Genomic DNA, 25411 nt, shown 5'->3' on the forward strand with positions numbered 1-25411 from the left:
CTGGCGTTCTAGGTTTTCCAAACAATAAGATTTACTTTGCGGGGATGCTCATGGTCATGATTAGTACCACATTGAAAAGGAATATAAAATTAATAGTGGAGCAGTTGAGAGGAACTTTCATGTGGTAGGAAGTGGGAACCCCTTGTTGGCTGGCAAACAAAAAATGACCCAGAAGCAGCAGTTGGTAAGTGTTAAAAAAAAAAAATTATCTATGTTATCATTACACTATGACATAACAATTATGTCATGATATATAGGGAGATCCAGTTCAAATATTTGGAGCATGGTCGAGAATGGTATGGCATTAGGACAGATGGACAAAAAAAGGGGAGAATGCACTGTGAGAATTGGTGATTACAAATAACGGGATGTTTGGCGTATTAGTTTTGATTGTTATACTGTTTGGCCCTCGGAAGCAAAGACTTCGATGGGGTGTTCCGGAAACATAATAAGTTAAGAAGGATATGCCATGAAAAGGGTTGCAGAAAATGGGTCCAGGTGGAGATAGACGAGAGGTTGAGGAGGGAGACGGAGACCCACCATTGAACGTGGCCAGCTATTCTAAGCTGACACCATTGCTTTAGAAATGTACACAGCCTATCATGACTCGTTGGGTCAAGTCATCGCACCAACACACATCTCCCATGTCATGACATCAATAATCATTGCCTGCATGGATTTAACACATATCGACCATTCTCGATGTAATTATCGTTGAAGAGTCTTCTCCGGCGGCTCGAAGAGCCCCTTATTGCTTTCTTTTCATTTAATTGCAGTCCACTAACAAAGACAAGGACAGTCGAAAGATCATGTAGAATTGTTCTGAAAACCAAGCCCATCGGGCCTCCTTGTCTGGAAGTCACTCGTTATGACTTCAAAGTAAAAACAAATTCGGTTGGATATTTTTTTAAGGCAGTCCTTTATCAAAGTGTGGTGACTAGCTTTGTCTAAAACTTTACAAAAAGATGACTCATTTCGTCTCCTCTTTATCCCCATACTTTTGCTTTTCTCTGATGGAATCAAACGTTAAAGGCAGCTACCTTCAATTTTTAGTGGATGCTTTCCTTTTGTTTATTTCCCTTTTTTTTTTTAGCGTATATGAAACTTTTCTTAATGTGTAAGGCTGTGGAAGGTACAACCATTTGAGCTCAATCATACCATTAATTTAATTGTGAATATCAATAGGAGAATAGAACCACCGTTTGGCTACTAAGAAAAGGGGAAATTTTGAATTTACGGGTCGATGATTATTCTTCTAATTTAGAGAACATGGTTAATAAATTTTTGATAAAAAAATATAATAATCTGAAAATTTATTTTTTTATAATAAAAAAAAATAAGAATTCTTTTAAAGCTTTTAAATTATACTAATATTTTTATGAAGAATAAATTAAAATTTTTATTTTTCATGTATGAATTCTCAAATAAAATGTTATTTGTAAAAGTAATTGAGGATTTTCTTTTAAATTGGTTTCAAAAAACATAAGGGTACATTTGACCAGGTTTCCTTCGTACTTTTAAAAAAAAATTGTGATTAGATTCATTTTTTGAGTTCTAAATTATTTTTAAAATTTTTTTAAATCAATTAATAAATTTAATACAAAATGCTGTTTGATTTAAAATTCATTTTTAAATTAAGAAAATTTATAAATATATAATTATATGCCAAAAATAAATAATTGAATCATCATGAACCAATTTTTATCCATAAATTTTTTGTATCAATAGATTTATTATTTGAGTTTTAAATTATTTTTAAAATTTACTAGATTCATTAATAAATACAACACATTAAGTTTTGTTTAATTTAAAGTTGTATTTACCTAATGAAAAAAATCGGCTAAATAATGATTCCATATAGAAGATAAATAATAAAGTTATTCTAAACCAATTTTTATTCACAAATTTTTTGTATTAATTGAATTATTATTTGATTTTTTTAGTTATCTTTAAAAATTGCTAAACTCATTATTAAGTCTTACTTATTTCGGAGTGTATTTGCCTTAATGAAAAAAAAAATTGAAAAATAATAATTCTATATAAAATAAAAACAATAAAATTGTTTTAAATCAATTTTTGTTAATATTTTTTTATATATTAATAGAATCACTATTTGAGTTTTAATTTATTTTAAAATTTATTAAACTTATTAATAAATCCAACATGTCAAGTCTTTCTTAATTTGGAATTTATTTACCTAGTAAAAAAATAAAAATAATAATGATTTTATGTAAAAGATAAATAATAGGGTTGTTATAGATCAATTTTCGTCAATAAATTTCTAATATTACTTAGATTACTATTTTTGAGTTTTAAAAATTATAGACTCATTAATGAGTCAATTTGAAATTTATTTACTTAATAAAAAAATTTAGAAAAAGTATATTTTGATTCACTAATATAGAAATATATAGCAAAAATAACCTCACATTTTTTAAAATCGATATTATATTCATTTATTTAAAAATAATTTGAAATATATGCATTTTTTAATAAATCATCCAATTAGTTCTTAAAATGTTCTTTTTATTTATTTTATCATGTCAATTGGCAACTAAACTCCTTCACTTAATTATTTATTTTCATTTTAGATATTTATTATTATTATTTTATTATTTGAGATTATTTTTTTCTAGAAACAAACATAAGAAAAGTTGAAACTTTTTTTTTTTTTAAACAAATATTTCATAACAAAAATGAGGTAGTTTGAAGAATATTGACAATAGAAGTAAGTGAAACTCTAACGAATTATGGATGAGTTTGAGTTTGATGAGAATAAGGTTTATAATTTTTTGTACCATCTTTTTAGGAATTTTTTTTTCATTATGGCAAATTAAGGTTAATTTCAAGGACTTTGATTGTTTTGGACTATATTTTTGCTTCATCTTTAATTCAAGAGATAGAGAATTCAAATAAAAATGTAACATATTGTTGTTTCAATTATATGACAAATAAAAGAATATTTTAAAGAATAATTATATTATTAATTAAAAAATACATATATTTCAAATTATTTTTAAATAAATAAAAATGCTATTGATTTAAAAAATTTGAAACTCTTTTTTCATATATTTTATTATCAGTGAGTTAAAACCCACTTTTCTCAAAAAAAAAAATGGAAAAAACTAACTAAGTCATTTAAAATAAATTTTAATTTATAATTTTCTTACTAAGTTTTATGACCTTTTAATACTACTAAAACCTATTTTTTAGTTTTACATTATTTTTAAAAATCAATAAATTTTATATATCAAACATAGTTTAATTTGAAATGCATTTACTTAGTGAAAAAATTTAAAGAAGATAAAAAAAACATAATTTAAAAAAATATCATACTTGAAATTGTTTAGATAGAAAAAAATGTTATCATATTCAATTTTATTTATTTATGTTTTTTATTTTTTAAAATTTCTCTATGTTTCATTTTATTTTTAAAAACCCATGAAAATAACTTTTATTTGTTTTTAAAAAACTATTATCTCTTTCACTTTTGTTTTTAAAAACCGAAAACAAAGAACAATGATGAAACAATGTTATAAATTTCTAAAAACAATTTTCAAAATTTAAAAACAAAAAACTGTCTTTGCCCAAACAAGCTCTAACTTTTCTTTCATTGCCAAAAAGGTCTACTAGTCCCATCCTGGCTTTTTTTTTTTCACAATCCAATTTGGTCTTTGGGTTGAAGACATGATTGATGATCAAGGTCCCACTTGTTCCCGCAGGACACTTCTAGGAAATTGCGCATGCTAGCTAGTAGCCTAGTTTTAAAGCAATAAGACAATTGTTTTGCCAGGAAATGACCCACAAAATACATGAACACGGTAGCCATAACATGGTTATCACATCAACCCAAACACAGAAGATTACCACAAAAACCCAAATCACCGAGAACTTCCTTTTGAGCAAGTTCATGTAGGAAATAGACATAATCACAACATACAGACATGTCTCCACTCTCTAGATGCCAGACTCCAATGACCAACAAGCTCATCCTTGTTCCTCAGCATCAGCAAATCTAAAAATTGGATGCATTAAGTAAATTTCCGAACTTGTAAACTAAGGATGACTCGAGGCAAAGATATAAAGTCATAAGAATGAAACGGAAGCCCTTTACTTACCCAACTTCTGAGAGCTTCAAATGGGCTTCAGCATAGTCAGCAAAGAAGGCATCCTCATCCTAAAGATAGAAATCACCATGATCAAACCCAAAGAAACTTCTTGAACATATTGCTACAAAAATACAGTAGTAAAATTTGGTAAATAATTCTGAGCAGTCATAAATCAGAACAAAATACGCACCATAGCATATTTCTCAACCAGTGGGCGGAAGACTGGATCCTCTAGGAGAGCCTTGTCTGATGGCAGTTGGATAAGACCTTCCTTTTCCCCGCTAAGCAGCTCCCTGATAAACAAAAACGGAATAAAATTGAAAGGACCGTTAGAATTTGAATTAGAGCGGTGTGTCCAAAGAAAGCTCTACTTATACCAGTCCTTGCAATTTTTAACCAATTTTCTTTGGTGTTATCCAGATGACTCACTTAAAGTAGGAGTTATCAAAGATGAGTGGATTAGTAGTCCAGGGTCCTTCAAATCCAGAGCGCTCCTTATGGCACCTCCCCTGTAAAGCAATTCCCACGGAATATCATTCATATTAGAAAACAAGTTGCCAAGTCTCTGCAAAAGCACCAAATGCCAGTCCCACAAAAGCACTCAAAATTGTGAAAGGAACATGGGAGGAACTTCATCCGTCTTAGCATACCAGAGTATGACCACCAGATAGTGCAACAATATCCTTGTCACTGAGACCCATGTGGCCAAATACATCCCTTAGATGGTCTGAACCTGAAGAGTAAGCAGAATATTAAAACAGAGCATCAAATACTTAACTAGCTATCACCATCTCATTCCACTATTTTAAATTCCCAAGTTTTGTTTCTTTTACTTCTTAGTACATAAAAAAGCACACTAACCTTTAGTTGCATTAGGCAAGCGACCTTCTGGGGGTGGTTCAGATTTGTCCTGAGATTGACAAACACCTGCTCTTTAGTGCCTAAACTAGTCGCTAACATGGAAAATAAATGCCTACTAACAAATTAATGACTTAGAATGGAAGAATTAGAAATTATAAGGAGCTTCAAGCGAACAGATAGAATAACTATATGTCTGGCACATTCAAGTGATATTTCTACAGAAAGGCAGTAAGTTCAGATACTTTCATCCCAAGATCCAACCTTGCCCACACTTCCTTAATCCTACTAAATTTGACATATCAACTACTAACAAAACATGAATATTTAATTTTTCTTTTTTGGTAAGATCAGATATACCAAACCAAATGATAATGAAGAAGGTTCTCTAACCTGTCTCCCAGGGTGAAAAGGGATCTCAGGCCCTCCAGTAACTTCAACGGCAACAACTCCAGCCAACTTCAATTGATAAACAGAACCAAAATCAAGAATTAATAAGCAAAAAGTAATAACAAATGATCCACCATTTTCAGATTTTTCCCAAGTAACTATCTGAATTTTAGAATAAAAAATTGCATCAGTTTTTGCTCTTTAATGAACTATACTTCAAAATCACAACCAAACAGAATCTAAGAGAACTCAAAAGGAAAAACAACAACTTCTTCCACTGCGATTATAGACCAATGATTCAAATATACCTGGTAGAAGTCTCCATAAGAGAGGATCGGAAATTGCTCCTTGATCGGTTCCAATAGCCTGACAGCAATATCAAGACCATTGTTAGCTTCGTGAGCAAGCTCCTCTGGGTGCTTCATTGTCCCAAACGGACCTCCTGTTTTTGTCTTCACATCGTAAGTCCCAGCGGAGTGCCATCTGTATATAAAACAAACCACACACGATCAATGCTCACCTTCTCACTCGACAAACAATCACGAAAACAACTAGTTCACAAGCATATATTTGGGGAGAGATATTACGCTAGTCGAAGCATCAGTGGAGCACATTTCTTCTCAGCGATGAACCCTCTGAGCTTTCTCTTACATTTCTCGACTGCTTTCTGGTACTCCTCGCTCACAATAGGGTAAGCCTTTCCCATGACGACGATTTTCTAAAAAAGTTCAACCCAACGACACCAAAGATCACACCAAAACAACAAAACAAGCAATCGGGATGCATTTGGTTGATGAGAAAACACAGTAAAAGAGAAGAAAACAACTTTCGGATTGAACGTTTTCCGGAACCGATAGAACAAAAAGTCAATAACCCAACTCAAACTAAACCTACCAGAACTAGATACATTTCTTTCTTCACAGTTTTCACAGTAACCAACGAGAAAATAAAGAAATCAAGCACTTATAATAGCAGGAAAAAAAAAAACTGCATAATAGATAACTTATCGATATCAAAATAAACACAAATTTAGAGTTGAAACCTTGGCTCAGAAGAAGCGGAACGTAGAGTAGAACGCGATCACCACCTAAGGTTTCCGAACCTGAACACAGACCATATATTCCATACACGGAAGCTTCTGGTGTTGGTTCTCGACCGTTGGATTTTTTGAAGTTACTCGATCTTGCCTGACGGTGGGATGAGGGGTGAGTGATGTTTGACTAGTGGGAAAGGAAAGATGGGACAGGCCAATTGCATGTTGAAACGTGTAGAAGGTATGTGATGGCAGTGTTATTGAGGTGATTGTGATGGCGTGGCAGGTTTCTATTGGGACATCGCATACACTTTGATTGTAGTGACTCTAGTGAGCCATGTGCTCGAAACAGTCGGTCATTAAACTGAACACCACAATCAAACATACCATAAATATATAATTTATATTTTATTAAAATTAAAAATATATAATTAAATTTAGTAATATTTATAATACTATTTATTCCTTTTTATATAAATATGTTAATGTTTTAAATTTTATTAAACAAAACAACAATATTCAAATATGAAATTATGTTGAAAATGGAAGAAAGCTCGTATTATATCATTTTATATATATATATATATATATAATTTTTATAATTTTTAACACAAATAAAAGAGCAGTAGAGTGGTGAAGCTATTTTTTCCTAAACCTGTCGTACTGTGGTTCAAGCCCCCCTCATGTATATTCAAATCTGCATTCATCCCACATCGGAAATGAAAGGAGATGTAAAGGGCTTTCTAAGCCTCTTTCATCCATCAGAGACCACTTGGATTTGGGCTATTAGGTACAGTGCATGCGCAATGTCCCATTTTGCAAAACATAAGGGAGCAACTAAATGTTGGGCCATGAGGGGGAAGTCAAAGCCCATTTTGCCATAGTAGAAATAAGGGAAGCAAAGGGCTATTGGGCCCATTAGGCTCAATGCATGAGCACTGACCCATTTTGCAAAATAAGGGGGCATTAAATGTTGGGCCGTGAGGGAAATCTGGCCCATTTTGCCATAAGAATAAGAGGACGTTAAACCGTTCAGACCGAAAAAGCCATTGCTCGGTGGTTGGACCGGTTGGATCGACTTGTCCGGTCCATTTTTCAGAGAAGTGAGTTCTGGAAACAGGTTTCCTGCTAGTCACGGAATGAGTATGTTTAGTAGTTTAATTTATAATTTAAATTGGGTTTCGATAAAAAATTAATTCCAATTGAATTTGGGTTGGATGTGGGATACTGGCACCATCCTAAAGTCTGTGGTAGTTTGAGGAAAGATAAAATTCTCTCTTCATCCAATATTGTGAATGTGGAAGTGATGTGGCTACAAATTGGTTGGAAGGATCTTTAATATTTTGTTTTGTTTCAATTTATCATTCTGTGAATCTATCAATTTTTTCTAGGGGAAAAGATCATGGGAGACTGTGACATAAAAAAAACCACAATAATTTTAAAAAGTTTTAATTAAAATTTGATATTTGTAATATTATTTTCAAATTTATGACTTTTTTTTTTTTATATTTTATAATATCAATTGAAATTTATTTTTAAAATAGAGAATTTCAATTTAAATATGTAATGTAAGTGCATGAAGTTTAAAGGTTAATTTCATGGGCTTTTCTTAAGATTTTAATTAAATATATTTAGTCTTGATTTGTTTGAAATTATAGCAAATACCTTTTTTATTCTTCTTATTTATTATTTTCATTCATCTCCCTTTAACTCAAAATAAAAAAGTATTTAAAAATATTTCAAACTAACGAGGATTAGATGTGTTTAATCAAAAATAAAATTACCCTTATTTCTAAATAATAATTGAATATGATTTGGAAAAGTTTTGATCTCCTTTTCCGTTTTTGTTCAAAGTCATATATAAAAACACACCACACTTATGTAAGAAATCTTTAGGACTTATTTAGTAATTGTTTTCGAAAATAATTATAAAAAATAGTTTTTAAAATATCTTATATTTTGTAGAATAAAAGTTTGTTTGAAAATCTAAATTATTTTAAAATTGTTTTTAATATTTTTAAACATGTTATAAAAATAATTTTTATATCTAATGTCTTATTTTAAATTATTCTATATATTTATATAATTATTTTTAAAATAACCATCATACAACAAGTTAAAATAATAAAAAAATAACTAAAAATTATTTTATAAAATTACCTTATTTTTTATTTTTTATAATAAAAAAACAAAAAATAGTTTTTAATTGTCAAATAGGTTTTTCTGATTTTTTATTTTGAAAAATAAAAAAATATTTTAAAAAACATTTACCATACAAATCTTTATTCTCTCTTTCTTGTTCTCTTCAAAAATCAACTAAAGAACACAAAGACCTTATGTTGAAGTTAGCATGTAACCAACTTGTAGGCTTGCATTTGACATTAAATGCACAAGCATTGCAGCATGCCTGCACACCAAATTTAAGGAGTTTCATCTCCATTTATGAATTCATAGAATGTAGCCAGCTGGGTTATATGGAGGGCAAAAGATGAAAATGAAGATCACACAGTGAATCAAATGCAAAGCTTCAAGCTTACATGAGGTTGTAAGGTTAACAAGTCTTGGATCTTTAGTTCGATAGGGCTCCCACCACTCAAAAAATTACAACTTTTTGTTGAATAAATTTATTTGGGTTTTGTTGGTTTTGAATGATTGATCCTATTACCCACATGTAATTTTCCTTCTATATTATTAAAAATAAAATATAATTTTCATTTTTTAGTTTGTAAAACATGTTTTTAAATTTGAATGGAATTCAAATTTGTTCAATGACTTAATTAAAATTACCTAAAATTCACCCCAAATTTACATTCCAAGGGTTGATTTTAATAATCTTTCGTTAAGTAAGGAAGGGGTGGGGGATTAACGAGACTGGGCGGTCGTTGGCATAGAACTATAGAAGCCTCCGACATGCAGTTATAATGGGACGCTGACTCGGACTACTGGGGATCCCGTTGTTAAGTATATGGTATCATTATCAAAACCTAATGTTTTGAGAAACTATGCACTCGAATCAGTTAAGCACTTGGCGGAGTTTGGCAGCTACCATTAAATCCAGGGATTGAGAAAGTCGGTGTCCTTAGCCCTGGTTTGTCTTCTTATATATATGGCTGGCTCTTTCTTGGTTGATCAGGCTCCTGCCCTCTACCCTCCTCGGAGGCTACTCTGCTTGTTCTCCATAGAGCATTGTAAGTTCTTATTTCTTTAGCACCGATCACCAAACTCTAGACACGATGTTTGGTTTCTGAGAAATCGCAGGTTGTTATGGAAGTGGTGTTTGTGATGGTGGAAGTCTAAGTTTCTTCTGTTTACTTGCGATTTCTCAGCAACCAAATGGTGGATTAATTTGATGTAATCAACGTTGTTCCATCGAATCATTTGATTCCGCGTTCAAAATCCATGATTTTTTGGAAATAGGTATTAATGACTTACGTTATAATTTCTGGATTTCGATTCAGGTTCATGATTTGCCCCAGTTGTTGCAAATAGCGTTTACTTTTGTTTGTTTGATATGTTATGTGCTGTATTTTAATTGAGAACTGCTATTTTTTTTTCAACAATTTTACCAAACTTTTTGTGAGTGAAAATTATTGGTTCTGCCTCTGCTTGTGAGCATGAATTTGTTGCAAGATGGTGCTAGATTAGCTTCCCAGTACAAGAGAAGATGTGTAGTCACACTGTATGAATATGCAATAGAAGTGAAGTGACTGATCCTGAAGTGGAAATGTAGGGGTTGTTTGATCCATCTTGTTCTATTAAAAGAAAATTGTAAATGTGATTTTATAACTTCTAATCCGATCTTCTTCATTCAACCATCAGTTAAATGATGATTTCAATTGACAGATATTAGTTTTTAATTTTTATGTATATTAATTTTATTATTTTGAACTAATAATAAAATTAATAGTCTATACAACATGTAGCTTTGCATCTAGATCAAAGAAAATAGATGATGAGATTCTCTTCCATCTCTCCAAATGGTTATTACACTATTAAATGAGTTATCTAACCCTCTTTTTTTATTAAAAGATTATTAGTTTCGTGACAAAAATAAACCCACTGCTAAAAAATTAAGATAATATTATATTTAAAGTATCATTAATGAGAATTTGTTATTTTTCACATTATTTTCACTCACATCTTCTATGTTCAATCAACATTTCAACTTCTGCATGATAATTTTTAACTTTCATATATCAATTTTATTAGAAATAAAATTATTAGCTCATGGCATGTGTGCCTTGCATCCAGCAAGAGGCTTAAAGGTTGCACTGATAGTTGATTTGCAGAAGAAGTTGATTCAGATGGTTTAGTCAATAGTTACCAGAATTCTTTCCAAGGTCCTTGTATTCAAAGTATATAGGAAACCTATCCGATGCTTCAAGTGTTCCTTAATGAGTGTTTCCCAGTTCAATTCATTAGAAACATGATGTTTTCCTGGAGCAAATGTTTAGATAATATTTTGGAATTCCCAAATGTGTTTATAGTTCCTTTTTTTCGCCATAAATTCTGATGAGCAAGAAAGAGTAAATAAATATGATTGCAAATCTTATTCACTCTTCACCCGTAGCATAGACATAACATCCTTTCAAATAGGTGGTTCATACGATATTGTGATGCTTTATATCCATTTTCACCCACTGTAATTAGTTTCTCTTTTTTTGATTCCTATCATCTCCAAGCTGTTACCCTTCCATATTCCTTTAGACAATATTCTCCCCGTCATTTCTTTGTTGCCTCCCTCTATTGCTTCAGCAACCATGCTCTGGAATGTTCAATTAATAAGCCAATTGCTGCACTAGTTAAGGATTATTTGTTTCAAGGTATGGGCTTTGCAAGTATAATGTGTATGAAAAACTGAATGTGTTCAAAAACTTGTTTCCCTGCTTTCTATTTTTGACAAAAAGATGCCCACAAATTGAGAAAGAAGTAGGCAACACAAATTGATGAGATAAGATTTGCCAGGATCAATGTTTGTTCAACATTGAAGTGCTTGTGTCAAATAAATTGGTGATGATACCGCAATTTTTTTTTTCCTGCCATATTTTTTATAATGCAATATGAAACACTATGTGCATATTTAAGAAGGTAAATAGAAATAATGTTAGACATTAAAACTGCAAATAATTTAACCAGGTAGCGTTATTATTATTCTATATACGTGTGTGTAGTTATTTATTTATTTTATTTTATTTTTCTGATAGTCACTGAGTTTTAGAATAATCATAAGTGACAATGAAGAAAAGATGTGTCCCTTATGCACTGAAGAGATGGATCTTACTGATCAGCAATTGAAGCCATGCAAATGTCGTTATGAGGTTTGAACACTAAACTTTGTTTTGCATATTTAAAGCCCTCAGAAATGAGAGTAAAAAAATATATTCTTTGCCTGTCTCAATTTTATGTTCTAGGTGTATGTGTGTTGCTTAGATTTCTGGTTATTGATGTCTAATTCCTTTGAATGTGTCCCCACCTGTGTACACACACACAAGTGCCTAAGAAAAAGCAAAGAAATAATGTTGTTGAAGAATGGATCTAGAATGTGGATGATATGTCAATATGATAATAGTATTCTTTATACAAACGAGGCAAGCTCTAACTTTAATGGTAATTTTTGTGTTTTTTTAATTTAATTTTCTTTTGGTAATTCTCATTGCATTTACTTCGATTTTCTTTTATCAGATATGTGTTTGGTGTTGGCATCGTATATTGAATGAGGCTAATTCTGGGGGCCGTTGTCTGGCATGTCGCTCACCATATGATGAAGAAAAAATCGTAGGCATGGCAGCAATCTGTGGAAGGTTGTGCATGGCCGATTAATAACTTTGCTATCACTCTATGATATTCTGTGAACAGGTCGGTGGTCGGGATCAATGTTGAGCATAAACAGAAATTGCAGAAGGCCAAGTGGAAAGCACCTGAAGGAAGGAAGGATCTAAGTAGCATTTGAGTTATTCAGCGAAACATAGTGTATATAATTGGATTGCCTGTTAACTTTGCAGATGAAGATGTGAGTAGCTTCTATAAAAATTCTTATCTCATCCTCGATAGCATCTGATTGAATGATTAAGTGGAACCTGATGCAGGTGGCATTTTTTTTTTCCTTTCCTTTCTAGTCCAACCCCCGTTGCAATTGGATTTTATTCTTCAGTAGTGCCTGAACAGATTTTATTTGTTACCAGCTTCTTAAGCGCTGGGAGTACTTTGGCCAGTATGGAAAGGTTCTGAAGGTGTCTATCTCTCGAACACCAAGTGGGGTTATTATTCAACATTTTGCAAACAAAAGTTGCTGTGTGTAAGGACAAATGACCATTATTCGCAACCTTTTTAAGTGCAATTTATGATTTCCCCATCAATCTTCAGCACTAATTAGTAATTATTACAATTGCTTTCATTTAGCATTGGTGAATCAATGTTAGATGTGTACATATGCATATTTCCTTGCCTAGTCCATTATTTTCACATTTTCTACTGAAACTTGGGCTAGGGTATTGTATGCTTTATCTCTCTCCCTCCGGAAGGTTGAGCACTAGAGTCAAATTTGGCATTGTACCAGGTTGCAGATTGTATTAAACATGCATGTGTTTGTTGTTTAATAGTTCAGGTGGTGCTTTTTCATGGTTTAGGTATATAACATACTCAAAAGAGGAGGAAGCCATTAAATGCATTTGATCAGTGCATAATTTTATCTTAGATGGTAGATCCTTGAGGTAAGCTTATGTTGTTTTCTCTAGTTCTCCATGGTTAAATAACCATTGTTCATTTGACACCTAGATGACATGGTATCTGCAGGGCATGTTTTGGAACCTCAAAATATTGTTATTCATGGTTGAGAAATGTGGTAAATAACTAAGAAAATTTCAACTTGTTCGAGTCTTTTGTAAAAACTGGAACCAAATGTGATTCCATTTTTGTTGACAACAATGCTTTTGTTGGTCCGGCCTTGCAACAATCAAGATTGTTTGTATTTGCATGACTTTGGCTCTCCAGAAGATAGCTTCAGCAAAGATGATATTGATTCAGCATTCACAACATATGTTCTTTTAGGAGTGAATCCACCTGCCCCTCCCCTCCCCCTCTGTGCAAGTTTTCTCTTATCATCTTTAACATTGCTCATGATTTTCTTATGGTTGCTCTATTTGAAGTTTTTATTAATTTAAGGAGATTAAATTACTTACACAACTTAAAATGTGCCTGTTTTGAGTGAAGAGGGTGGGAAGGACTTGGACAGGGAAAAGATTTCTGTGATCAGCATGTGTTTTTCTTCTTCTTTTTTTTTTTTTTTTTGTTTTTTTTTTTAACTTAAGATCACTGGTGAAATGATCTGGATCTTTTCAACCTGAAATTTTGACAAGATGAATTGGTTTTTGGTAAATTTAGACTGTATTTGCATATTTACATTGAATTATTAACATTATGTATATACTGTTCTTGGGGATTTATTGATACAGTTCTTTGATAGTGAAAAAACAACAATACTGTTACAAGGAAAACATGCTTTCTGGTGCTTTTGATCCCTGCTATTAGTGAAGAAAATCATGTTACTATTTGTTTGTTCACATTTAAAATTCTGCTGCTGGAATATTGATGTTGATAACTTGATATGGAAGTAGATGTTCATGATTTGTTAAATGTTAAGATGCAGGGTCTTTGTATAAGTGAAACTTAGATTAACTGCCTCTCCAAAAATACAAGGGCTCACTACTGTCTGTATTTATTTGAGAAATTATGGGGTCAAAAGAAAATGTCAAATCATGCTTGCAGTTTTTATTATTTCTTTATTATTATTTGCATTCTAATTCAAGCTGGTCATATTGATAACCAGCTCGATGGTTTGGGATAGAGTTCAACAAATTGTTGGTGTGACAAATAATACCCAACGTTCAGGGAATATTCTGCCGCTAGCAGAAGAATGTTGTATAATGTCATCTACAGAAAATATTGCAAAAGATCATTCAAATTTAAGACTCTTTTAGTTTCCACTTGTTTTCAGAAAATCTTCTACTTGGGATGAGTAACTATGTTGCATGATATTTCATGTATGATGTTTGTGAGCGATGAAAGTACCAATATATGAACAGTTTAGTTAGTTTCACCACGTTGTAATGTATCTGTAATTTGGGTGATTGCCTGTTTTGAATTTAGGTTTGGACATCTGTGAATGTGTTTCTTGTGTTGTGTGTTTCACATGGTGTACTTTCTTCTAAACTGACCTTGCTTTGTCTATCTGATGGAATATTGGGAACCAGCTCAGGGAATCCTTTGTTGATGGCAGCACTAGAAGCTTTAATTTTGTGGAAGTTAGCTTAGAGATATCTCCCACCATTATTACATCTACTGGCCTTTTAGCTTGTCTGCCAATATCCAAAGCAAATATTAAAGCTAGTGTGGCACCAGTCTCCATCACAAGATCCTTAGAACTCACAAAAGAATCTTGTTGTCCTGGTTTGGATAAAGATGGAGATCTTGATGTAGACTGTAAGTTTCTGAGCTTGTTTTCTGGATTATCGTCAGTTACCATGAATAGTGGTCTTGAACAAGAACACTCCAATCCTGCTGTTACAAACAGTTCAATTTGCATTGATCTTTTAGTAAAAAAGCCTAGAAAGGAAGGTTCAGAGCAACATGATATGAATCTATTCAAAGAACCTTCAACATCAGAAGCATTGGAAGAAACTACCACATCTTCCACCAGTACTGTGTGTTTTCAAGAGAAAGAGGATTTGCTAGCTTTTGATGATCAGAGACTGAATGGTTCAGAAAGCATCTGTCATCCACCATCTGAATCTTTTCCACATAATGTGCTTAAGATTTTAGATCAGTCAAGCCCTCATTCTTGGAAGCAAAATGAAATTTGCAATAGGAATATTCTTCATGAAGATCCTAGGATTTTACCTACAGAACACAATGAAGCAATTTTGCCATTTATATCCAGGAGCTCACTATCATCTAACGAATTCAGAACTAACAGAGGTAGCAGCTTTTCTGAATCAGAGAGTACTATTGAGTGTTCCAGTGTTGTGTCGGATGCTGGGAAAGATGAGCACCTAGGGAGGTTTGATAACAATATAGCTGTTGACAGTGATGTTGCTCAAGATATGAGAGAGAGCAACATAATCTCTAATATACTTTCTATGGATTTGGATGCATGGGATAATTCATTAATCTCACCTCACAACTTAGTTAAGTTGTTGCGTCAAATGGATGATCAACAGGGTTCCTTCAAGATACCAAATTTGCAGAAAATACAAAATTGTAGCCAATCCAGATTCTCATTTGCAAGACAGGAGGATTTTTCAAATCAAATTGCTGATTTGGACCATTCGGACAGTAATATTAGGAGCACACTGAATAAATATTCTGCTCCACAAAATTTCATGTTAAATAAGGATTATTGTTTGGAAAGATATCAAAAGATCTCTTTGTCCAGCAGTTCTACGGCATCTGAGGATCATCCTATCTGTTCTTTTCCCTCTTCCAACAAGCTCTCTGGTATGTATCAACTATTCTTGCTATTAGGAGAATATTTGATAAAAACTAATAGTTACTTGTAGTTGGGGTGGGGTTCTTTATAGCATTTAATTCCATTAAACAATGGGAGTTATGCTTGTTCAATGGGATTGGTAAATAATTGTGTAATTACTACAGTTTCTTTTTTATGCTCATAGGGGAGTTATGTTTGTTCAATGGGTTTTCAGTCTTGTATTTTCAGGACGTCTGGTATTTAGTTCTTCTCTCAGAGCCTTCCATAGTACATGGTTCTTTGGCAGATTGCATGTAATTTTTGATTTTTTTTTTCTCTTGTTGTGATTTCTTATAGCTTACTCTGGCCCCTCACTACAAACCAAAAATTCTGTTCTCTGGTAATGTATGCTTTGTTTGGTGCTTAATTTTTATTGGTAAACCTTTTTTGTAAAGCTTAATATCCTGTTTACAATATTGTTCTCTGCTTCAATATTTAGGAGTTTCAACAACTTGAAAGTCAACCCCACCGGGATTTTCAGTACTGAGCCGGGCATCACCTCCAGTGGTTTTTTCTCACGAGGGAGTGGACCTGCCTTCTCACAACTATGGTTTGTGTTTTTTTATGATGGTTTTAAGGTTTTCTATTTTGAATAGTTTCTAATTTTCCTTCACTCTCAAGATCATGTTCTCTTCAACAAATGATGCTTATGGTTTTCCTCCCATGGTTCTGGAGCAATATGAAGCCGGCAACCCATCCTGGTTTGTGCAATTGGCTGCTCACCAATTTAGAGATGGCTACATTTCAAACAGCCATTGGGGAGGTTGGAATGAGGTGAACAGCATTGGTGATCTTGCTATGTCAGAACTCCTGAAAAATCAGAGGCTGGGGGTCAAGAAGTTTGTTCCTGGCTACAGGGATTTGAAGTTTCAAATATCCAATTTTGGCAATCAATACAACAGAGGATTTGGGATGTAATTTTCATGGGATTTCAACTGCTCTTTCTTTCTAGTTAATCTGACAGAAGTGGTTGAGTGGGTGACTGGTAGGGCACCTGTCTGCTCTTTCAAGGACAATGGATACTCAGACCGATGTTCTCCACATGTACCCATAAGATGGCCAGATTATTCAGGTCACTGTCTTTGGTTAGTTTCAGCCTTAAATGCATGTCTATTGCATGTAGACTATGTTTCTAGTTTCTACGCATGAAAAGAAGTTGATGAAGTGAGAAATATATCTGCTCCTTCTGAAAAATGACTTCCTTTTTAAAACAAAATGTGTTCCTTATTGAGGGAAGAACAGAACATTTTGTATTCACAAATTCTGTCTAATATAAGGCTATGTTGATTTCATGTAAGTATTGTTAGGAATAGTGGTTAATGGTTGTTGTCCACGTGTATAGCTTTGTTAGAATAAAAACATAGTCAGTTAGCTGCTAAGAAGGGTATTTATATACCTTGTTGTAATCATTCTTTTCAACTAATGAGATATTCTTTTCTCTGTTAAGTTTTCTCATATGGTATCAGAGTGGTTTAGGGCTGCAAAATTTCTAGGGTTTTTGAAAGTCAGAAAATGATCGAATAGAAAGTTAGTGCTTTCTTTCTTTGGCTTTTCTTGCAGTTTGCTGAAAATTTCAGAGACTAAAAAGGCATCATTTACTCTGAAATTTGGAGTCTTGATCCATAAATGCCTTCAATGGAGACTCTGATTCAAACCATTGCTCAAGATTCATTAATGGCAGCTCAAGAACAGTCAAGATTTTTACCTGTGAGTTTCACACATTCTTTTTCTGTGAAACTTGATAACAACAATTTTCTCATTTGGAAACAACAAGTGGTCTTTGCGATCAAAGGTTATGGATTACAAAGATTTGTCTTCTTTGAGTCTGCAATTCCTCCATGGTTTCTATTGAAAGAAGATGCACAAGCCGGAAATGTGAACAAAGCCTTTGTTGAGTGGGAACAACAAGACCAATTGCTTCTTTCATGGTTGCTCTCGTCAATCTCTGAGAAAGTTCTTCTGAGGTTAGTTGGATGTGAAACCTCTTTTCAAGTTTGAGTGAAATTAGAGCAATATTTTGCATCTCAAACCAGGGTTAAAATCGAATAGTTTAAGGATCAGCTTAAGACTATGAAAAAGGGATCTTTGAACGTTGTTGAATATCTGTCCAAAATCAAGAGCTGTGTTGATTTTTTAGCCTTGGTTGGTCACATTCTCACAGATAAGGACCATATTGATGCTATTCTAGATGGCCTCACTGATGAGTATGATGCTTTCATCACCTCCATTCTTACTAGATCTAAATCCTATACAGTAGAAGAAGTTAAGTTTTTGATTATGGCATAAGAAGCTAGAATTGAAAAGAATGCAAAATCTCTTGATTCTGCAGCAAGTGCCAATTTTGCCTCGTCTTCTACTAATAATGGTTTTGGAGGTCGTGGCAGAAGCAATTTCTCTACCAACTTTGGTCAAGGAAGAGGTTGAGGTATTGGTAAAGGTAATGGAGGTCGTTTCAATGTTGGAAACTTTGGTAGAGGCAGAAATTTTAATGGAAGCAGAGGAAATGGTGGCAGATCTGGCTAGAATAACAACTGGAATAATACTGGCAAACCTCAATGCCAGCTTTGTCGAAGGTTTGGACATGACGTTGAAAGGTGTTACTACAGGTTTGATCCAAGTTTTGTTAGTCCAACCTCCTATTCTCAAAATAGTGGTGGTCCTCGTGCTTATCTTAGCCAAGCCTCTCCTCATTCCTCAACTTTGTTTACAACACCTGAGGTGTTCAATGATAACTCTTGGTACCCTGATTTTGGTGCTTCAAATCATGTCACTCCAAATGCTAATAATGTTTAGCACAACACTGAATTTACTGGTCAAGACAAAGTACACATTGGTGATGGTTCAGGTTTGTCAATTTCTTGAATTGGTCATTCTTCTTTACTTTCCTCTCTTACTCCTAAAGTTCTCTCCTTAAATCGTATGCTTTTGGTTCCTTCTATTACAAAGAATCTTCTTAGTGTTTCCAGATTTGCAAAAGACAATAATGTCTTCTTTGAATTCCATTCTGATGTTTGTTTTGTTAAGGATCAAGATTCTCATGTTGTTCTTCTTACTGGGAAAGTTAAAGATGGTCTATACTCGTTTGATTCATCAAATTTGTGCCTTGCTTATCCACAAGCTGCCTTCAACATTTGTCAATCATCATCTGTTGTAAAAAGTTGTAATGTTCAAACCTGTACTGTTTCAAATCCTTGTGATTCAATAAAGCCAAATGTTTTTTATCTCCGGCATACCAGATTAGGTCATCCTTCTGTTTAAGTTGTAAAAACAATTCTTTCATAGTGTAATGTCCCTACTATCAATCAAATGACACCTTTATTTTGTTCATCATGTTGTTTAAGCAAAATTCATAAATTTCCATTTTCTAGGTCTGACACAGTTTATACTGCTCTTCTACAACTGATTCATTATGATCTATGGGGTCCAACTCCTGTCCCTTCAAGTAGTGGTTATAGATACTATGTTCATTTTGTGGATGCCTATTCTAAATTCACCTGGTTATATCTTCTTAAAAATATATTTGATGTCATCCAAACCTTTATCAATTTCAAAACTCAAGTTGAGATTCAACTTGATTCCAAAATAAAAGCCTTTCAATCTGATTGGGATGGTGAATTTAGATCTTTTTAGTCATTCCTTACTCAACATGGTATCATTCATAGAGTGTCTTGCCCTCATACTCAAGAACAAAATGGAGTGGCTGAAAGAAAACATCGCCACATTGTTGAAAATGGTTTAGCCTTGTTAGCTAAATCTTCAATTCCTCTCAAATATTGGGATGAAGTTTTCAGAACTGCTGTGTTTCTTCATAATAGACTTCCAACTCCTATCCTAAAACAAAAATGTCCTTTAGAACTTCTCTTCAAAACCAAACCCAACTATTCCTTTCTAAAAGTGTTTGGTTGTACATGCTATCCTAACACTCGCCCTTTAGCAAGCATAAATTACAATTTAGGAGCATTGTTTGCACCTTTACGGGATACAACTTAAACCACAAGGGATATAAGTGCTTGGATTCAAATGGCAAGTTGTATATTTCTAGAGATGTTACATTTGATGAAACAACATTTCCATTTGCTCGAACTAATCAATCTTCCTACTCTATCCATAATTCCTCTTCATTGTCCAATTCTACCCCATCTGTTGGTCCACCTATTCTAACAATCCCATCTCAAACTCATTCTCATCCTATTTCACACTCATGTCCTGTTGTTATTTCCATTGACCGGCCAATCAATGAGGTTGATTTACCTTCTGTTTTCAATGTACATTATATTTCTCCAATAACTGATGTTGTTGTGCAGGATATTGTTTTTTCTGGTAATGCTAATTTGAATAGAAGGACAGGTCAACCAAGAGGTCAAGAGAATACTCATGTCATGACAACAAGAAACAAAAATGACATTACCAAACTTAAAGTGTATATTGCAGCAGTAAAGGAACCAAAGATAGTTGAGTTGGCTTTACAAAAGGATGAGTGGAAACAAGCCATGATATCTGAATTTGAAGCTTTGCAAAGAAACAACACTTGGTCTTTAGTACCCTTGCCTGAAGGAAGAATACCTATTGGTTGTAGATGGATCTATAGGGTCAAAGAAAATCCTGATGGTAGTGTTGAAAAATACAAAACTAGGTTGGTAGTCAAGGGTTTTCATCAACAAGTTGGATTTGATTTTAATGAGACTTTTAGCCCAGTTGTGAAACCAACAACTATCAGGATTGTATTCACCATTGCCTTATCTAGAGGCTGGAGTGTTAGGCAATTGGATATAAATAATGCCTTTTTGAATGTTATTTTACAAGAGGAAGTGTTTATGTCACAACCTCAAGGCTTTGTTGATGAGAAACACCTTGAATATGTTTGTAGACTGCATAAAGCTCTCTATGGACTCAAACAGGCACCACGAGCCTGGTTTGAGAGACTTCACAAAGCACTTCTATAGTTTGGATTTGTCTCTTCCAAGGCAAATCAATCTCTCTTTTTCAGGATTACATCAACCCATACCACCTACATTCTTGTCTATGTAGATGATATTTTGATAATTGGAAGTAATGCAGAGGTAGTAACTACTCTTATTAAACAGTTGGATGTTGAGTTCTCTTTGAAAGATCTAGGAGAAATAACCTGTTTTCTGGGCATTTAGGTTACTCATATAGTGAATGGATTTCATCTCTCTCAACAGAAGTATATAAGGGATCTTTTGGTGAAAACTAAAATGTTGTAGGCCAAGGGTCTTCCCACTCCCATGACTAGTGGCTTAAAGATTAGTTCCCAAGATGGAGTTTCAGTTGAAAATGCCCAGCTATACAGAAGTACAGTAGGAGTTTTACAATATGTTATGGTAACTAGACCAGAATTGGCATATAGTGTCAATAAAGTTTGTCAATTTATGCAAAGGGCTACAGATGAGCATTGGAAGGCTGTAAAACGCATTCTAAGGTACTTAAGAGCAACCATGGATTATGGCATTCATTTAAAGAAAGCTACTGAGTTGAGTTTAGTTGGATTTTTTTATGCTGATTGGGGTTCAGACCTTGCTGATAGACGATCAGTTTCAGGTCACCATGTCTTCTTTGGCAATAATGTTGTGTCTTTGCATTCCAGAAAACAACAATCAGTTTCCCGTTCCAACACAGAGACAGAATATAAAAGTTTGGTTGATTGTTGAAGTAACCTAGATTCAATCCTTACTATCTGAATTGCAATGCAAGACACCTAGAATACCAGTTCTGTGGTGTGATAATCTCAACACAGTGTTGTTATCTACCAATCCCATTCTTCATGCTTGAACAAAGCACATAGAATTGGATCTTTATTTTGTAAGGGAAAAGGTTTTGAAGAAAGACATAGATATAAGACATGTACCAGCAAATGAACAAGTGACAGATGTTTTAACTAAAGCAATCTCCAGTGGACAGTTTAATCAAATGAGGAACAAACTCAAAGTGGAAGACCTTACAACTTTGAGTTTGAAGGGAGATGTTAGGAATAGTGGTTAACGGTTGTTGTCCACGTGTATAGATTTGTTAGAATAAAACAGAATTAGTTAGTTGTTTTGTTAGGATAAAAACAAAGTCAGTTAGCTGCTAAAAAGGGTATTTATATACCTTGTTGTAATCATTCTTTTCTCTGTTAAGTTTTCTCATAAGTATAAACTGCCAAGTGTTTGTTTATCTTGTTTTTCCAATTGCAGGTCTGCTGGAATGAGAAATGCAACCTTGAGGTTTTGTCTATGCAATGCTTTCATCAAAGCAAGTCATACTCAGCCATAAAAGAAAAGGGAAAGAAGCTGTGCTATCCTTGTCCATCCGCAATCAATTGTATGGACTAATGTTTGAATTGAAAATCTTGTTGAAGAAGGATTAACAATTGTCAGTGTTTGCTACATCAATGTAAGTAAAGAATCTTGGTTGGATTCCCAACCCCTGCTCCTTTGCATATGAAGGTAGCAGTTGCATGTCCTGCCTCGACTTGCATTTAGAAAAGACGATTTCAGGAAGGACAACGTAGATTTTGCTGGTATTAAGGTATAATACTGTGTGTTTGCTCGGCCCTGAGTTTAATTGCAATTCAATTTAGGAAACGAATAATAATTACTGGATTACAAAGTATCCATTGTTGGGAATTCAAATTTGCTAGCACTTGTTCTTGTGGCGGAGGTTTGGAGCTGGATTGGATCCCAACCCAAGTCTTTTGCATTGCTGGCTAGGATCCAATTTGCAAATGTTTTAGCATAAAAATGGTTGCTTGGATGACCCTTGAAAATTCGGAGTCACTGTCATTTGTCTAATTTTAGTTGTGGCTGCCTCTTTCCCGACCTGTCTACAGAGGAACACCAAGAGTCCTACAGTAAGCAGAATGATTCGGCCTTACTCATAAATGAGCAGCAAAGGTATGCGTCCCTTGGGTCTGGTGGCTCAAGCAGCTCATCTATGCAAATTGTTTCATCATCATATTTTAAATTAATGTTAATTATTTACAATTTGATTCGAATGAATAGACTGATTTTTCATCCTACGGACCTACACAAGACAGGTAATGCCATGCCCAGTTTCACTCCAAGGAAAATAATAATATTATCGACAAATTACCCGTCAAACTGTCTGATAAATTCTCCTAACAACAAAAATAAAAAAGGTAAAAACCTGAGTGCTTTTAATTTTTTTATTAATTGCGGTAATGGATTTGATAGCTTAAAAGCCAACCAGTCCAAGACCCAGGCACATGAGACTCAGGAGCATCAGCTTTGGCAGTATGTGTGACTTGTGAGGAAGAGAGGCTTCAAACTTAAATAGGGCCGACCACGTGGATGTCTGTATTTGGAGATGAAGTGTAGATTGACAAGTCATAGCCCCATCATGCATGACGCTCTTGAGACTCCTCTTCCACCTTAAGTATCAACTATCAAGTAGGCGAGCCAATAGAAATTAGAGCCTGCAAGGAAATTACCTGAAAAGGATGTGGTTTTGAATTTTGATTTGACAATGCTTAGTTTATGGGGTCTGAAAAAGGAGAGCCTACTTTCTTGGCTTTTAACTCTTCTTAGAACCCAAGTAAAATTTGCAACATTAACTATGAGTAAGACCATACTTCTTCTAAGATTTTGAAAATAACATAGTAATTTTTTAAAATATAGTAATTCAAAAAATATTTTCAAATTTATGACATTCTTTAAATTATTAATAGGAAATTGCTACTTTTTTTTTTAATAATTTGAAAATTAAACTAAAATCATGTTTAATGTGATTTCATTCATTCATGTCCGAATGAATCGATATTTCCTAATAAAATTCATTCATGGTGGCCTTACACAGTGACATGACATTTCACCGGTCACTTCACGAGAGTAGAGTAGGAGATGCATCTTGAAAATCCCAGACAAAATGGAGTGAGTTCATTATTCAGGAGGCGTTCAACGCCATCTTAAGGAGGTACGTTGAATAACCAATGTGGAAATTGCATTATGCCGTGATCGGCCCCTGTACCAGAATCCCAATTCCGAGGCGAGTCTTAAAAACTGCCAAGTTTCCGTAACCTTTTGACATGGTCGCAGCCATGTTTTGCGATGAAAATCATGTGGTAACCGCATGGAGCCCAACAAAGCCAGAGGGAGAAAGCAAGTTATGGGATATGGCGTTGGAGTTCGAAGAGAGTAGTAAGAAGGGAAAGAAGAGAAATGAGACATCTTTTAAAAGCCTGCAAGCAATCACTGTCCTATACTCCGTACAATTGTACGCTGGGCCCTTCACCATTGCTCATGATTCGTAAGTCATGATATAGACGACCCCTTTTTCTTCCAACCCGCAGGTGTACGAACCTCGCACAAAGCCGAGGAATGCGGGCATTAACTTTCGCTAGGAAGCGAGGGGGGCTACCCCCACTTGGACAAGTGCCCTCCATGTAAGGCCCTGGTAAGTACCATAAGTGTAATTTTTCTTTTTCTTTTTTATTATGCCTTCTATTTTCTCATTCATTTTTTATTTTATTTTTTCCCAAATTGGAGGGGCAGATGGGAAGCACTGTAGTAACTAGTAGTTGTGGAGAAATTTATTTCAATGAGGTAGAAAAGGAAATGCAGACCTATAATTATCATCATACAGAAACGCTGGTTTAGCTAACGTAGGTCGACTTTAAGTTAAGCTGAAGCCACCCAGCCAGGGTTGAAACTTGACAGAATGGGCGAGTCCAGTTCGACTCCACAAATACACATTCAGATCAGGCATTATTAATAAGATTTTAAGACCAATGCAAAAGTTCTAATGGTGGCAATGAATTTGTAATTTAATAAAAGAATAATTATACTTAAAAAAGTAACTCAAAGCATGCTTTTATAATTATTTAAATGATAACAAGATGATAAATACTTTTTTTATTAATTGGTTGTATTTCACTTATTATATTTATTTATTTATTTCAAAATTTCATTATTTTTTTAGAAATTTTTTTAAAACTTTTTTAACTATCATGTTTTGTAGTGGAACGTGTCTCAAATTTCTATTTAGAATATATATATATATATTATAAAAGAAATATTACATAAAACATTTTCTAATTTTAGATATGAGATGAGAGAAAAGAAAAAAGTTGGTGCACTATCTTTATAATATTCTAGGTCATGATTGAGCAAGAAGGCTCATCAGGGTGTATGTGTAGATGTGAGAAAAAGAAATACCTAATAGAGTACAAGAATTCTTAGTTCGAGACAAAGATACAAAAAGAATTAGTAATTATATCTATTTTCATATCGTTTGTAATAATTTACATCATATAATGGAATGTTTTATCTCATATGTGGAAGTATGTATGATTGGCCTAAAACCCAATACTTTTATGCGATTTATTTTATTTTTGTGTTCTTTCTTTTAATTTTTACATCGACTTTATTGGCATAACATTCTGTTCATACCTCAATATCAATATGAGATGTTACATGGATCAATCCTGTCTTAAACTGCTGAATTAGCCAATTCAGGCCGATATACAACATGAGGGGTGGA

The 25411-nt window shown here is 33.7% G+C and overlaps 1 protein-coding gene, 1 long non-coding RNA gene and 1 other non-coding gene across 3 annotated transcripts; 2 read left to right on the forward strand and 1 right to left on the reverse strand.

Annotated features, from left to right (window-relative positions):
* Positions 1-3784: 3784 nt before the first annotated feature.
* On the reverse strand, positions 3785-6446 carry APX (cytosolic ascorbate peroxidase). The gene is given in 10 exon segments (NM_001281059.1): positions 3785-4015; positions 4119-4177; positions 4300-4402; positions 4539-4618; positions 4760-4842; positions 4971-5019; positions 5361-5426; positions 5666-5840; positions 5945-6075; positions 6400-6446. Coding segments are annotated over 9 exon segments (762 nt in total). The 5' UTR covers positions 6064-6075; positions 6400-6446; the 3' UTR covers positions 3785-3987.
* A 2400-nt stretch (positions 6447-8846) lies between these two features.
* Positions 8847-10498, forward strand: LOC132254173 (uncharacterized). Its single transcript, XR_009466413.1, has 2 exons — positions 8847-9578; positions 9717-10498. It is a non-coding gene; the product is annotated as an uncharacterized LOC132254173 (long non-coding RNA).
* A 962-nt stretch (positions 10499-11460) lies between these two features.
* Positions 11461-16528, forward strand: LOC104880081 (uncharacterized). Its single transcript, XR_009466479.1, has 13 exons — positions 11461-11478; positions 11595-11708; positions 12073-12194; positions 12247-12400; positions 12573-12685; positions 13017-13100; positions 13183-13230; positions 13331-13420; positions 14231-14365; positions 14472-14475; positions 14622-15882; positions 16211-16253; positions 16353-16528. It is a non-coding gene; the product is annotated as an uncharacterized LOC104880081 (transcript).
* Positions 16529-25411: the final 8883 nt, after the last annotated feature.

Source organism: Vitis vinifera, chromosome 8 (genome assembly GCF_030704535.1).
Source record: "Vitis vinifera cultivar Pinot Noir 40024 chromosome 8, ASM3070453v1".
Taxonomy (NCBI): domain Eukaryota; kingdom Viridiplantae; phylum Streptophyta; class Magnoliopsida; order Vitales; family Vitaceae; genus Vitis; species Vitis vinifera.